The 15,001-nt window shown below is 32.0% G+C and overlaps 2 protein-coding genes across 2 annotated transcripts; both read left to right on the plus strand.

The window, feature by feature from the left end:
* The first annotated feature begins 666 nt into the window (after positions 1–666).
* Positions 667–2,543, plus strand: LOC7489116 (tetrahydroberberine oxidase). Its single transcript, XM_002317052.4, has one exon. The coding sequence runs from the start codon at positions 834–836 to the stop codon at positions 2,448–2,450; it is 1,617 nt and encodes a 538-aa protein (XP_002317088.4). The 5' UTR covers positions 667–833; the 3' UTR covers positions 2,451–2,543.
* A 10,182-nt stretch (positions 2,544–12,725) lies between these two features.
* LOC7489117 (berberine bridge enzyme-like 15) lies at positions 12,726–14,559 on the plus strand. The gene has a single exon (XM_002317053.4). The coding sequence runs from the start codon at positions 12,775–12,777 to the stop codon at positions 14,410–14,412; it is 1,638 nt and encodes a 545-aa protein (XP_002317089.1). The 5' UTR covers positions 12,726–12,774; the 3' UTR covers positions 14,413–14,559.
* The last annotated feature ends 442 nt before the right edge of the window (positions 14,560–15,001 follow it).

The following is a 15,001-nucleotide window of genomic DNA, read 5'->3' on the forward strand; positions in this document are numbered from 1 at the left end:
AAAATTTTTTGAGTTTAAAATTTAAAGTTTATATTATTTTGTATTTGATTTTTATCAAATAAATAGGAGTGATGAAATTCAAATTTGTGACCACATAGTTATTAAAGCTATGTGTCGAATAATTAATTTAATCTAAAAATTTAAATTATTAAATAAAATTTTAAAATAAAATTTATATTATTACAACTTCGGTTCTCTGGCTGTGGATATTCTTTGAAGTCAACTCATCGGCATCCAAATCAAAATTCTGACTGGAATCCATTAACCCAATCGGTGTTAAGTGTCAACCACGAAAGAGAAAAAAATTGGAACTTTGGATAGGCCATGGCTTTTCTTGAGGCTGACCAGAGCTCAGGACTTGTGGCTGGAATTTATACTGGGTCAGAACTCAATTACCAAGGAACCTCTGGAGCACAAAAGTTTGAAATAAGGTCCACCATTTAATTGATTTTTCCCAATAATAAGGGATATATTCAGATTTTTTAATCTATGTATTCATTTTTTTTTATTAGAATTAACATTGGTTGTCATATAATCAATTTATAAGTTGCTGTCACAGATTCTGTGGCTGCATGAGGAGTTGTGCTTCAAGACATTAGCATCTCTTTCACCACTGTTGCAGCCTATTTTATACGATTCCTCTAAAATTGATCATATCTGGAATCCTATAACAACTGACTTATTTGGTGGTGCATTCAAGAAAATTTAGTGTAATATATTCGAATGGACTTTGATCTTTTCATTATTTATAAGAAACGGGAGCCAACATTGGTTACTGGCTATAAATATGCAACATCTTTACCTGCAGTTAAATCTCAAGCTGAAGGAAAAGAATGGAAAGGACAATCTTCAATATGCGTTTTTTACTGCTTATATTTTTAGCCCCATCAGTTTGGCCTGCAAGTTCAAGTTCTGCTCATGAGAAGTTTTTGCAATGTTTTTCATCTCGTATACAGCCTTCCAATCCAGTTTCAGAAGTTATCCTTACCAAAAATAGCTCCGATTACTCGTCCGTTCTCCGGTCATCCATTCGAAACTACAGATTCTTGAACACTTCAATTGTGAAACCTCAATTTATCATCACTCCATTTGATGAGTCTCACATTCAAGCAGCTATTGTTTGTGCCAAGGAATATGGCATGCAAATAAGAGTCCGAAGTGGAGGTCACGACTACGAGGGCCTGTCTTTTGAGTCTTACCAAGAATTTGTACTTGTTGATCTAGCTAAACTTAGCTCCATCATTGTTGACATCGAAAATGAGACGGCATGGATTGGGGCCGGTGCAAGCATAGGAGAGTTATATTACAAAATTGCAGACAAAAGCAAGGTCCATGGCTTCCCTGCAGGCAGTTGTCCTACTGTAGGAGTTGGGGGACACTTTAGCGGAGGTGGATTCGGTACCATATTCAGAAAGTATGGCTTAGCAGCTGATAATGTTATTGATGCTCAGATAGTTGATGCCAATGGAAGAATTCTCGATCGAGAATCAATGGGAGAAGATCTTTTTTGGGCCATTCGAGGAGGGGGGGCGGCTAGCTTTGGAGTAATTTTCTCATGGAAACTTAGATTGGTTTCGGTCCCTCCAACTGTTACTGTTTTTAATATCAAAAGGACCTTAGAGCAAGGTGCAAGCAATCTTCTTCAGAAGTGGCAAAGCATTGGAGATAAGTTCCATGAAGACCTTTTCCTCCATGCTGCCATAGAAGTTGTTACCTCTAGCTCCAATGGCAACAAGACTATTGGAGTTTCCTTTGTGTCGTTGTTTCTGGGAAGGGCTGAAGAACTTCTACCAGTGATGCAAGATAGCTTTCCTGAGTTGGGCTTAATGCGTGAAAACTGCAGCGAAATGAGTTGGATCCAATCTATCCTCTACTTTGGTGGTTTCTCACCAAGAGACTCCTTAGATGTTCTGCTTAGCCGGACAGCTCAATTTAAAGGATTCTTCAAAGGAAAATCGGATTACGTGAAGGAACCTATTTCAGAAACTGGTTTGGAAGGGCTGTACAGAAGGCTCCTTGAAGAGGAGGCATCAATGTTGATCCTGACACCTTATGGAGGAAGAATGAGTGAGATTTCGGACTCGGAGATACCTTTTCCCCATAGAAGTGGAAATATCTTCAAAATCCAGTACCTTATAACTTGGGATGTGGAAGAGGAAACAGAGAGACATCTAAAATGGATGAGAAGACTGTATGCCTACATGGCCCCATATGTTTCAAACTCGCCAAGAGCTGCCTATCTCAACTATAGAGATCTTGATTTGGGAAGGAATAATAATGGAAATACCAGCTTTGCAAAGGCAAGTGTTTGGGGCCTGAAATATTTTAAGAACAACTTTAAGAGACTAGTGCAGGTTAAGACCGCAACAGATCCTTCCAATTTCTTCAGGAATGAACAAAGCATTCCTGTGCTTCCATCATGGAGGCAAAGAAAGATGAACCTGAAATAAATTTACCAGGATTTTGTGTAACAGCAGAATAAATATTTGTAATGGTCAAAAACCTCGAAGAACCACCAAATCTAAATCTATTTTTTGCTTCCAGTTGTAGTTTTGCCCTTTGAGCTAGAATTATGTAATGGCCTGTTTTCAGCTTCTTGCCTGTGCTTTACCACCACGAGGTGTGCATTGGCTTCCCAATTTTGGGTTAGGCTTAAGATTTTGTAAGTCCTTGTGCACAATTGGGCCTCTTTTAATATGCCTTAAAGAAAACATCCCAGGCTTTCAGCTAGATCCACAGCCGAAGTACAGAGTTTGGACTGGACCACCTGAAAGCCTATATTCCTTTGTTCAAGTTACTTGAACAAGAGTTCTTGGCAGAAGACCACCTTGATAGCCACAGCTCACAGGACTGAAAACATTTACACAAGATCTTTAAGCAAAATCTGCAATATTTCTTTGCTTGATTTGTCAAACAAGTGCATAAAATTCAAGAAACTAAAAACAATTCTTAACCAAAAACATTCATCAACCAAGAGCAGCAGAGTCAACTAAAATCCCATTGAAAAAGGCTGCTGTCTCAAACTCTTAGCTCGTATTTTCTAATCATTCTGAAATTCCTCACCTACTTGAATTGGACAGACAAAACTTTGAAATTCAGAAATAAACCATGTGATTGCTTTATTTTTCTACTTTTCAACTTCAGTTTTCAATCACTATCTGAATGCTACATGTTCCACTATTTATTGCCTCAAATCAGGGACAATTACTTGGTACAATGACAAAAGTTTCAGTTTATCTTTCTCCTAGAGTGTGACATTTCATGGAAATATATCAAAAATGCTCCCCCTGTGATTCCTTTTGGTGAGATATCTCATGATGGATTCACAGAACCTCGTATAAGTATTGCAATCTGCAGCTCAGACTACTGCATTTCACTATCTTGACTGCTACTGTTAAAAAAAAAAAAAAACAAATAGAGAGGTGGTGAATTTGATTGCTGGGGTTTCAAGAAAGAAAAATATGACAATATATATTTTCCAAAGACATTGTGGGGGGACAAAAAAATTGCGGAAACAAGGAAAATGCTATTGGTGAAAGATCTTACATGCAAGGATCCTTTCTTTCCCAAGAATTCGGCCCACAATTCATGAAGACTAATTCAAAGTTGAAAAGGGAAATGGATGCTAACTTCAACGCACCGCTAAAGCTCCAAAATGGACTTCTTCCACAATGACAATTTTTTAGTTTTAATTCCCATTGTTTAGGCTCCTCCTCTAGCGATAGCTAACTAAGCTAAGTGCTTTGTTAAATTCTCCGATCCTTTACACATTAGATTTGCCAAACCCGTGACAGTATGACTGCCGATATGACATGGGAACTGGGCTAGGAGTACTAAACAATTTCTTTTGTATCTATTTTCTTTTTGATTAAGTAATTAAGAAACTAACATTAATAGTTGATAGTTGAAGAGACATAGAATTCAAATTTCTTTGACAAATTAATTAGGACATTAACGCTAATAATTAGGACATAAACGCTAAGATTGTCTTTCGGTTCATGTTCCATAATAAAAAAGATCGACTAGATAACAGATTCGAGATGACAGACTCGCCAGCGCTACCAATAGAAAAAAAAACATGTTTGATTAAAGAGATAAATACAAAATTATAAAATAAATAAATATTTGAAACAGTTATTGTATCTTTAGCATCCATGCTCTATATACAAGCTTATTATAACGTCTCTTTCAGGCTACAACTTGGTAAACCCAACGTAATCCAAGAGTAAAAACTTCTGAAGCGCACCATTGTATGCTCTTTGACAGCGTGATCTTGCTGGGCAAACATTGCTATATGAACATTCTTCTTAATGGAATGGAAGCTATCAGCACTGAGAATTACTAGTACAATAATCAATCCACTGAGCATATATACAGCTTCTCGTATGAATCCAAAGTAGTGGCCATGATTTAAAGAGAGCTTAGAAAAATCTTCATCCTTGTAAAATTAAGATAGTGGTTGAATAAATGCACATACCGAGATGTTAGACTTTAAGTACGAAGAATTTTGAAGATTGACCACTAAATGCAATGGAAAGTGGCACACCAGTCCTCGGGTGAAGGCATGGTGTATTTGCCTGTATATAATGCTTCCTGATACGTGGTTTGAGTTGAAATATTTGACATTCATTAATCACAAAGGTTGGCGAGGGATTTTTTTTTTTTTTGAGATTAAACAATGATTTTTGTATCATGTGTATTTGATAATGCGGCGGTGTAGAGTATTTTTATAAAAACTATTTTTGAATTGAAAATTTATGAAAATATATTTTTTTAATTCTTGATATTAGTATATTAAAATTATAAATAAATATCTTAAAAAACATAAATTTAATGTTTTTAGATAAAATAAAGATTGAAAAAATGTTAAACGGTACTGAAAACAAGCCGTGCAATTAATTTATGTCAATCACCTCTTCCTGTAATAACCATCATTACTTCTAATATTAGAAGAATTATTGGAGTTGAGAATTCTTAGGAAATAAATTACTCTAGCCCTGAAATTCCATTTCTGTGATTATATTTATGAGAAATTTGTCAAAAACCCGTGGTAGATGTTGTCATTTTTCAGAACTTTACTTTTCTATAAATGAATCAACATGTGATTTATTGATACTTGATTCATCTATTTGTGTCAGAACCCCTCATGTTTTCGATTTGAGTAGAATTTTTTAATTCCATCATTGAATGCCTTGTTTATTATTGTATTTTAAAAAAATTTTAAAAAAATTTAAATTTTATTTTCTTTAAATTAATATTTTTTGGTATTTTCAGATCATTTTAATATGCTGATATAAAAAATATTATTTTGATATATTTTCGAGTGAAAAATACTTTAAAAAACAACTACAACTACACTTCAACGTCAAGAGATTTGGCCTGGAGATTGTATTTTTTATTTTCAAAATTCTAAATTTAATATAAAAATCTTATTAATTTTGTTATAATAAGTTGATACAGAAGTATATCTTTAAAATTGTTTCAAGAAAGAAAATTTATTGGCACACATCTACTCTTGGAAAACATTGACGAAGATGTTTATTTTTGTATTTTTAAAATATTTTGGAAAAAATTATTGTTTAATTAAATTTTTTTATTTGTTTTAAATTAATTTTTTAAAATAAATTTTACATGCCAATATTAAAAATAATTGTTTAAAAACTAAATAATATTATTTTAGTATATTTTTAAATAAAATAAAATTAAAAATCAACCGGAACTTCCTGCAACCTTCAAATAAGCTCGGAGGAAGTCGGGAATAGACTCATTAAGCGGCGGCAATCTCTCAGTGAATGCACAGTTAAACAAATATTTCATAGGAAAAATAGCTTTGAAAAATCTGAAGAAGAATGATGGGAGATGATCCTGTTCCTTTGAACATGGAAGGTAGACCAGAGCTTCAATTTTCTAGTCATGTCATTGTCATCTTGATTGATGCTCCCATTTCTAATCAATCACTTCTTTAAGATTTTAATTTTCAATGCCCTAGGAACTTCTTTTTCTTTAGGGTCACGCCATTTTTTTAACTGTTAGATTCGTGGTATAAATATGTTTTTTAAAAAGATTAAATTTAATCTTAAATTATTTTAATTTATTAATATTAAAAATAAAATTTTTAAAAACATTTACTTCTAAACAAAAATTATTTTAAAAAATAATATATATCATACTTTTAAATAAATAAAATTAAGTTATCGGTTGATTTAGAATTTAGTTCATCTAAAATTTGAATTTACATAGATTAAAAAAATAAAATAAAATCTAATTTAATTAAAAATTTAAGTTAATTCATGACCCAATCAATTTAAGTTAAAACTCAATCGAAAAATTATATCATCAATACATTAATATTTTTTAAAAAATTAATTAAAAACATAAACTTTAATTTGAATAAGATAACGATAAGATGGGGATGTTGATTAAGATGTGGATGTTATAAGCTACATCCATCAATAATTTCTTTTGTTATATCGTGTAGATGAATCTAGTTGGTTCAAAGTTTATCATACTATACTATAATATTTCAAAAATATTATGATGCTTCATTGTTTATAGGAACAAGAAAGAATCTCAATTTTTTTTTTTAAATCTAATCTTTTTTTCTTTCAATTAAACACTTCTATAACTTAATTTAATGAAATTAGACATGCAATTATGATTAAATTACCAAATTAAATACAAGATTCATCTCTAATACCGTATAAATAAAATATAATATCCTTTGATTTATTTGTTTTTTTTCTTTCTAAAATACAGTATAAATAAAATACGATCTCATTTGATTTATTTTTTTTTTCCATTTCCTCCTTGTTTTTTATTTCATTTTTATCTTTTTTTTTTCACAATTTCATAATTTAACAAAAAAAAAAAATAGCATGCCACCACGTTGAAGTAGGTCCTTTTTTTTAACCCTTTTTCTTCTTTTTTTTTTTGGTTTCATTTTATCTCTTTTATTTTCTCAATTTCACATGTCAATATTTTCTTAATTTTAAATTTATCTTCATAATTTATTTTGGTTTACCGCGTAACCTAAGTTAATTGAATATATCGATGTTTCAATATTAAAAAAAATATCATCTTAAATATGTTTTAAATTCAAACCAGGTTTTTTTTATTGGTCATTTAAGTTGGTTTTAGACTTATAAAGTTAACTAGAATACATCATGATAACTTTCACACAATTAATTTTAAATATAAACTAAAACAATAATTAAATCGGGAAATTTTAAATTTCAAATATAAATTTAATAATAATATTAAATAATTTTTTATAAGAGGGATTGTTGAAATTATTTTTTTAATTCTATCCACATCATAGCTCAGCCTATAAACTAATATTACATAGTTATCAAATAAATAAAAAACTAATAATCATAAGCTCAAATTTAATGCGAGTTGTCCGAACTTGATTTTCTATTCAAATCAATTCTCAAAAGATTGATACTCAATTATGATCTTATACATTAAATAAGAATAAAGCATTATATATATATATATTAATATAAAATTTACAGGACAGAAGACTTACGATATCTCCTTTTTCTCGATAAAGCTGATAACAACTACTTCTTTTGTTGTTTTGTTACACTGCTGATTCCTGAACTCTTGATATCATTAAAATTAAAATAATAAAAATAAAAATAAAGAATATTTACTACATAAGGTTGACGTGTTGCTTACATGGTTATATAACATTCTACCAAAAAAATTTAAAAAGTTTTTCTATAGAGTTCCTTGATTTAAATAAAACTTGAAATACCATTTAATAATTTTTTTAATTTTTATTCAAAATAATATTTTGTTTTTCTAATTATTTTCCAAACGAATTCGTTCATTTAAAAGAAACCTAAAACAATGTCTTATTAAAATTAATTTAGGTTAATTCACTTACTTATTGGTTGATTTAAAAAAAATTAAATTTTTATCCAAATTGATATTTTATTTTATACAAAAATTCTTCTTTTGAACAAAACTTGAAACACAACCAAACTCTAAACTCTGATGGGATAGGATTATGTCATTTTTAATGATTTTTTATTTCTTATTTTCAAACGAGCTCATTCATTAAAAAACTCGAAACAACATTATTTTAAAATTAATTTAAATTAATTCACTTATTTATTTATTGGTTGGACCAACCAACCCATGATCAGAGCATTGGGTTAAGTTAGATAACTATGGTTTAATAGGATGGATAATTCCCTAAAGAAATTACGCATTCAATCATTCTGGTAGGTAGAGAGGAGGTTAGTTTTCTAAAATATCACTACTGAATCTCTTTTAGACCCATCCTTTTCCAGTCTTCGAGATGTTCACATAGCCAAAGTAATCTAATTATTAACAAAATTAACACTTTCTGTGACCACGCAATGTAATCCCTAATAAATAATTAACCATCTTTATCATGGAGGAGCAGTGCAAATTCCAGTTCTAGCCCCTCCTGCTCTGCATAGATAGATGCCATCATGCCACTGCTAATAGTCCCACATGGTCCTCTTACTTTGTATATTTGTTATATCAAATCTCTTACTCTGCATTTTATCAAATCAATCCTTCTACTTCCGATCGAAGGCGATTTAAGATCCTTCAGCCAACACACAAGGAACATCTGTCTGATCGGTCCGTAACAAGGTGGATACCATAGAGGGGCTCAGATAACCTTCAATCGAATATACAGGGGTAAATTTGAAAAAGATAAAAGATAAGGGACCGAATTGACTGAGAGTTTAAAGTGGAGGTACCATAATGTGTTTATTCACTCAACAGTCTTACTCAAAATAGAGTCACTTTAATTATGCTCATATCCACTTTAATTAATCGATGGAGATTTCTTGCCTGGACAAATCAGGCATTATGGAAGTGATTTTCTGTACATATTTATTGAGCATTAAATTCCCCTAATTAATGTCTTCTCCTTCAATTTAACATGTATAATTTTAAGCCGAAAAACAATTATATATTTAATATAAAGTATTATGATTGATCAAATATAATCATTAAACAAAAAGAAAATTCACATTAAACACAAATATGCAAATCATCAAGACAAGAATGAAGAGACTTCACCTTGCTTATATGCTTTAGCTTTATTAATTGACGTGTCTTTTTTTTTCTTTTTTCTTTGTAATATTTCTAATCTTTCTTTTCAACTGGGTGTCTTATTACAATAATTTCATAATCTTCTAGATGAACAGACCATGTAGCTAATGCCTTAAGTAAAAAGGCAATCAATTTGGTCCAAAGAAAATCTATAACCAGATCGAAGTACTTCAAGACAAAATAAATAAATAAATAAATAAAATAGTAATTTGCATATTGAAATTATTGTCAGTCTAAAACGGGTTTTCTGGCTGCAAAAATTGGAGAAAAGTAGCAATTGAAAAATCAACTTGATTTTTTTTTTTTTGGTGAGAAGTCAACTTGATTTTCTCGTTTGGCTGCTGCTGTAGTAAGAGCATAGAAATCAAATGTTTCTTGAAGCAATCTTGGGCAGAATTGATTTGTTTTTTTTTTTTTTTGTTTTTTAATGTTTTAAGTTCATGTCCACTCAATGGATAAATAACAACTTGGGAGATGGGGCAATATTTTCTTCGCTAGCATGTTCAAGAAGTCTACATTTAACACAAGACTCACTTTGCTTTTTTGATTTCTACTTCAAATTGCAATTGGGGCATATTGAGAGATCAATTCTAAACCACTACAAATGTTAAGAGTATGGATTCATACAACTAATTGCTTCAAGCAACAAATATTTAAGAGTGACAGCAACAAATTGAGGTGCTAGTTGCTTCAAGCTATAGAGGTTAAAGACTAAGCAATATGAAACAGTAATAGTTGAACTTTGAAAGAAAAAGAAAACTTAAGTCTAACAAAATTTAATGCTTTAGTGTATTTTTCAACTAGAACATGAGAAAGAACCTGACCATTGAAGTTTGAATTGACTAGTATTAGTTGATTACTAAATAATTCACTCATGCTACGCTGCGGGTTTAGTTAAATTTTTCTTGAATATAAAAAAAATATCTAGACATTGTTAATGTTTTTTTAATTGATTTTGTTTTAAAAAAATCATGAGAGGATTGACCCGATATAATTTGGTTGGCTTTACAAGTCCAAGAGTAACTTATATAACCCGTAAAAGCATAGCTTGACTTTAAAAAAAAATTAAGATAATATTTTTTTTAATATTAAAAAACAACATATTGGATTGACTTGGATCAATCCGAGTTAACATGTTAAATCTATGATCCAAGTTATGAGACTATAATAACACCATAGAAAGCAAATCAAAATAAATTATAAAGCATAATTCTTAATCAACCCAATGTTGAATGATAAAATTAAAAAATAAATCAGTTGAAAAGGACCTAAAAAGTGACCTAAGTTAACTTGTCAAACTTGCAACTTAGATTATAAGATTGAGATAACTCCATGGAAAGCAAATCAAATCAAAACAAATTACAAATTTCAATCCCTTATTAACTCAATTTTGAAGGATGATTAAAATAATCAATTAAAAAAAATATAAAAAACAACTCGAGTCAATTTGTCAAACCCATTACCTGAAACATCTGACTGAGATAATCTCATTGAAAGAAAATAAAAAAATAACATGATTTAACCTGGATTAACGTGCCAAATCCACGACTTTAATCATGAGACTGAGATAATACAATAAAAAATAAATCAAAATAAATTATGAAGGCCAATTCTCAATCGCTCATTTCAAATCTAATGTTGAACAATGAAAATAAAACATCACTTTGAATTTTTTTTAAGAAGTCAAAAAAAGTTTTGACTAGGTAGATTGGGTTTAGGATTGACCCACCAGTTCATTTAAATTTAATTAATTTAAACAAGTTAATCCAAATTGACATGAATTAATCAAAATGACATTGGTTTGAATGTTTTTTTAAAAGAAAAAATTAGTTTTAACCAAGTAATCGGGTTCGGGTTGTTTAGTTTTAACTAGATCAACTCCCATTAAATTTATTTTAAAACTCACTAAATCCTAGCTCAACCTAATAGGTTGAATTTAATAATCGTAATGTTTATTGTATTTGTAGTGTTGTCCTTTCAAATTTCAAATTAAATGTGATTTAATAAAAAAGAAGTGAAATTAGTTTTTTAAAACGGACAAAGCATCAAAATAAAATAATTTAACACTTTGTGAAGAAAAAAAAAACTCTTTTTTAGGACTGATGTTTCAACTAAAAATACAACACCACTGATAAAACACAGTGGAAGCTAAATCTCCCTTGTATAATTAGGCAAAGCTGTAGAAGATTAATCTAACAACTGGGTTCTACTTTGTCTTGATAGCATAAAAAGACTAACCATGTGTAAATGCTTAGTTTAATTACTCAAATTGCTAGAGTTAAATTATTAGACATTATCTGAGAAAAAAAAATTGAGATGAATCTTAGGCTGCATAAACCACAATCAAACAAGGGCTACGATAATTTATTCACATTCATAATTAAATTTTAATTAATCATTAATCAATTATATAGAAAAGAGAAAATACCATACAACATTAACTATAATCCAACATGGGCTAAGATATTTCCTTCGCATTCATCATCAAATTTATTATAGCCATCAATGAAAAACATATCTAATTGTGCTCCGCATGTTGCCTACCTGCATGCTTCGATAAATGGACCATATGACAAACTCCTGTACTTTAATTTAGGTAGAGTTGCATGTCGGTAGTTGACAATATCATAAAAATCTTTGTCAACATTAATTGTTCGATTCACATGACCTTATATTCAGGGTAAATTCAATGTATAGTCCCCTTGTATAATTCTTGCTTCTGAGATGTAAATCAATCCAGTATTTAGCTGAATTACGTAATGATATTAAACCCGATTTAGCCTAGCAGTTTAACTTGATTATTAATTGATCCAACCTTGATTTAGGCTGGTTTTTAATTAAATCGAATGAAAGTTGATTCGGTGTGACTGTGTTGGCTTGATTGACTAACTTATGACTTGATCTACCCGCTCATAATTTAATCGAAACCTAGTTTGATTTTTTTTTTAAAAAATTTTAAGACATGATTTAACTATTTTAAAAAATATTGAAGGGATATCATTTTAGATTAGTTTGGATCAATCTTCTTAACCCGTGATTGAGTCTTGTATTAGGTCATGAGTTATATTATATTAATAACTTTAAAATTTCCTATGACCCGGTTCTTAGACTGAATCATAGTTCAAACCGGGTTTAATAACTTTAGAATTAACTCATGTATTTTAATTTTATACAAGCTAACTTTCATGTATCCATACTTTCAAATCTAGTCACATTTACTCCATTCAACTCCTGCTTATTAGATGTACATCACGCGTTGCCAAGTGTACACAGCCAAATGCATGAGATATCCACATTTGACCACATGGATTCAAAATGTAAGAGTCGGCATGCTAAAAATCAAAGTAGAGGGGCTAATTTCACCAATTGTTGAGACTTGAGGGATCACACAATGAATTTAACCTTAAATTTAATTGCCTCTTGACCAACCTATGCAAATTACATTACATTACACCCCCTTCGCGTGGAAACCTATAGTTGTGGCTACGGAATCTATGAGTCTGGTCAGGGGCATTTACCTATCAGTCCTAAGGCGCAATTGGAGCTTCTTTAACGTGACGTTAGGATTAGATCAAGGAGAGTCATCAACACGTTGTAACCCTTCTATAAGAGAAGTCCAGTGACTTGCAATTCTTGAACACAAGCGTAAGCAGCAGGGAAAAAAAAAAAGGCAAAATGGTGCCTTCAAGTTTTTGTATTTTTTCAACTCTTGTAGTTCTGCTGCTATCTTCTTCAGTGACAGTTTCACTTCCAATTAAAGATGATTTTGTCCAATGCTTCTTACAAAATTCAGAAATTTCCGTTCCTACCTCAAGTTTTTACACCCCAGACAATAGTTCTTCATTCAGTGCTGTTTTACAATCTACTGCTCAAAACCTGAGGTACTTGTTGCCTTCAGTGCCAAAACCTGTGTTTATCTTCACACCTTTGTATGAAGCCCATGTCCAAGCATCTGTTATCTGCTGTAGACAACTTGGACTTCACCTTAGAGTCCGTAGTGGAGGCCATGACTATGAGGGTCTCTCTTATGCTTCGGAAATTGAGTCACCTTTCATTGTTGTAGACCTTGCCAAGCTTCGAGCTATCCAAGTTAATATTGAAGATAACAGTGCTTGGGTTCAGGCAGGTGCTACAATCGGTGAGCTGTACTATAGAATTGCTGAAAAAAGCAAAACTCATGGCTTCCCAGCTGGCCTTTGCAGCAGTTTGGGCATTGGTGGGCACATTACAGGAGGTGCTTATGGTTCCATGATGAGAAAGTATGGCCTTGGCGCTGACAATGTCATTGATGCTCGTGTAATTGATGCTAGTGGCAGGGTTCTTGAAAGACAATCCATGGGAGAGGATTTTTTTTGGGCAATTAGAGGAGGTGGAGGAGCCAGCTTTGGTATCATCACTGCATGGAAAGTAAAACTGGTTCCAGTTCCATCAACTGTGACTGTTTTTACGGTCACTAAGACCCTGGAACAGGGTGGCACTAAGCTTCTCTACAGATGGCAGCAAGTTGCTGATAAACTTGATGAGGATCTCTTCATCAGGGTCATCATACAAACAGCTAATGGTGCGAAAAAGGGTCAAAGAACTGTTACAACTTCTTATAATGCCTTGTTTCTTGGTGATGCCAGCAGACTACTCAATGTCATGAAGACTGGCTTCCCTGAATTGGGCTTGACACGAAAGGATTGCGTCGAAACTACCTGGCTGAAATCTGTGTTATACATCGCAGGCTACCCAGCCAATACACCTCCTGAAGTTCTGCTTCAAGGAAAGTCAACATTCAAGAACTACTTCAAAGCCAAGTCAGATTTTGTCCAACATCCCATACCTGAAGCCGCACTGGAGGGGATATGGAAAAGGTATTTTCAAGAAGTGACTCCTTTCATGATATGGAATCCTTATGGTGGAATGATGAGCAAGATTTCAGAGTCATCAATTCCTTTCCCCCATAGAAAAGGTGTCCTCTTCAAGATTCAGTACTTGACCAGCTGGCAAACTCCTGCAGAGGATGCTTCAAAGCATATAAATTGGATCAGGAAGCTTTACAAGTACATGGCACCTTATGTTTCCATGTTTCCAAGGCAAGCATACGTCAATTACAGGGACCTTGATCTGGGGATGAACAAGAAGAGGAACACAAGCTTTAAAGAAGCAAGTGTCTGGGGTACCAAGTACTTCAAGAACAACTTCAACAGGTTGGTACAAGTCAAGACCACAGTTGATCCCGACAACTTCTTCAGGCATGAGCAGAGCATCCCACCTCTTCCACTCTCCTCGAGAAAAGGGAAAGGAAAGGGACACCATGGGATTCATTAGCTAGAGATATGTAATTGGTTTGAGCATCATATATCCATGTCTTTATTGGGATCAATATTGTACTGAATTTGATTTTATTAAGAAATATGATAATGTTTTCTAGTTATAAAGATAAGTTATGCAATAAAATAGCTCGTGTTTTCTAAATGCAGTAGAAAGTTGATGAAATGTTCCCTTCTCTGCAAATGACGTTTTGCTTAATGTTTTGATTAAAAGAAACGCAGCAAGTAATGTAGTTCATAATCCAAAAGTAAATAAAAACATAATTATATAAGTTAAGAGTTTAGTGAATACAAAATCATTCATTAAATTTAATTTAACATCAACAAATTATAATTAAAATCTTGAATTGAACACCCTCCATCACTTTTTTCTAGAAAAAACTAAATTAGCACACGTTGTTGACAAGGCCAAAACGGTAGGTCGATCCTTTGTCGACATGTTAGAAATGCATGGACCTTCATCTGGTCGCTAAAAAAAACAAAACCAAGAATGAGACGTGATTCACGAGTCAAGACTAGGATAGTTAAGTTTCAATCAATTAATGGATTGAAGGGAGGAATTCTTAGAGTGTGTTTGGTTGAGCCGG

Source organism: Populus trichocarpa, chromosome 11, assembly GCF_000002775.5.
Source record: "Populus trichocarpa isolate Nisqually-1 chromosome 11, P.trichocarpa_v4.1, whole genome shotgun sequence".
Lineage (NCBI taxonomy): Eukaryota > Viridiplantae > Streptophyta > Magnoliopsida > Malpighiales > Salicaceae > Populus > Populus trichocarpa.

Coding starts and splice junctions, on each gene's coding strand:
- LOC7489116 (XM_002317052.4), top strand. CDS start 834: ATGGAAAGGACAATCTTCAATATGCGTTTTTTACTGCTTATATTTTTA.
- LOC7489117 (XM_002317053.4), top strand. CDS start 12,775: ATGGTGCCTTCAAGTTTTTGTATTTTTTCAACTCTTGTAGTTCTGCTG.